General features: G+C 37.6%; 1 protein-coding gene across 1 annotated transcript in view; it reads left to right on the forward strand.

The window, feature by feature from the left end:
• The window catches only part of EMH_0091850 (uncharacterized protein), a gene marked incomplete at both ends in the record, with an annotated part of 1,202 nt that extends 299 nt beyond the window's left edge, over positions 1–903 (forward strand). Inside the window, 2 exons of the mRNA XM_013501773.1 lie at positions 1–505; positions 778–903. Of these exons, the coding sequence (XP_013357227.1) occupies positions 1–505; positions 778–903 (631 nt within the window). The remainder of the gene's footprint in view (positions 506–777) is intronic.
• Between the last annotated feature and the right edge of the window lie 285 nt (positions 904–1,188).

Consider the following 1,188-nt stretch of genomic DNA (forward strand, 5'->3'; position numbering starts at 1 on the left):
TAGAGCAGCAGCAGCAACAGCAGCAGCAGCAGCAGGAGGTGCAGCAGCAGCAGCAGCAGCAACAACAGGCCCGTATGATATACCTGCTGCTGCTGCTGAGGAAAGCATAGAAGCAGATGCAGAGGCTCTGTTGAAGCGTATCCCTCCAGCAGCAGCAGCAGCAGCAGAAGCAGCAGAAGCAGAAGCAGCAGAAGCAGCAGCAGCAGCAGGAGGAGGAGCAGCAGCAGCAGCAGCAGATAACGAAAATATGGATGATGAGGATAGCGACGCAGCTGAAGACATGCAACAAGAAACAGCAGCAGCAACAGCAGCAACAGCAGCAGCAGGAGCAGCAGCAGCAGGGGGCCCCCAGAAACGCAGGGGCCCCAAGGGGGCCCCTAAAAAACAAGAACAAAAAGAAGATGCATTCATACGGAGGCTGAGGGTACCCCAGCATCGATACACCCCGCTAAAGCAGCAATGGGTTGAGTTAATTAAACCTCTTATTCTCCATATGAGGCTGCAAGTAAGTATTTATATATATATAAAATAATAAAATATTTATTTATCTTTATTTTTATTTATTTATTTTTGTTTATTTATTTATTTATTTGTTTATTTATTTATTTTATTTATTTATTTATTTGTTTTTTTATTTCATTTATTTATCTATTTATTTATTTTATTTATTTGTTTATTTATTTTATTTATTTTATTTATTTTATTTATTTTATTTATTTATTTTATTTATTTATTTATGTATGCAGGTCCGTATGAATTTAAAACGTCGTTGTGTAGAGCTGCGTGCCGCTCCTCCTCCCTCCCCACCATCATCATCATCAGCAGCAGCAGCAGCAGGAGCAGCAGCAGGAGCAGCAGCAGCAGCAGCATATATGCAGCAGGGTGACGACAACGCTCGTTTAGGTAAAGGATCAGACTATATAAGAGCTTTTCTTTTGGGGTTTGAAATAAGAGATTGTATTGCGTTGCTGAGACTTGATGATATGTACCTAGAAACCTTTGAAATACAGGATGTTAAGAGACTCAATGGCGCACATCTATCTAGGTATATAAAATAAATAAATAAATAAATAAATAAATAAATATATTGATAAATTAATTAATTATTTAATTAATTAATTTGTTTGTTTGTTTGTTTGTTTGTTTGTTTGTTTGTTTGTTTGTTTGTTTGTTTGTTTGTTTGTTTGT

The sequence above is a fragment of the Eimeria mitis genome, genomic scaffold (assembly GCF_000499745.2).
Source record: "Eimeria mitis Houghton genomic scaffold, Emh_scaff7534, whole genome shotgun sequence".
NCBI classification, from domain to species: Eukaryota; Apicomplexa; class Conoidasida; order Eucoccidiorida; family Eimeriidae; genus Eimeria; species Eimeria mitis.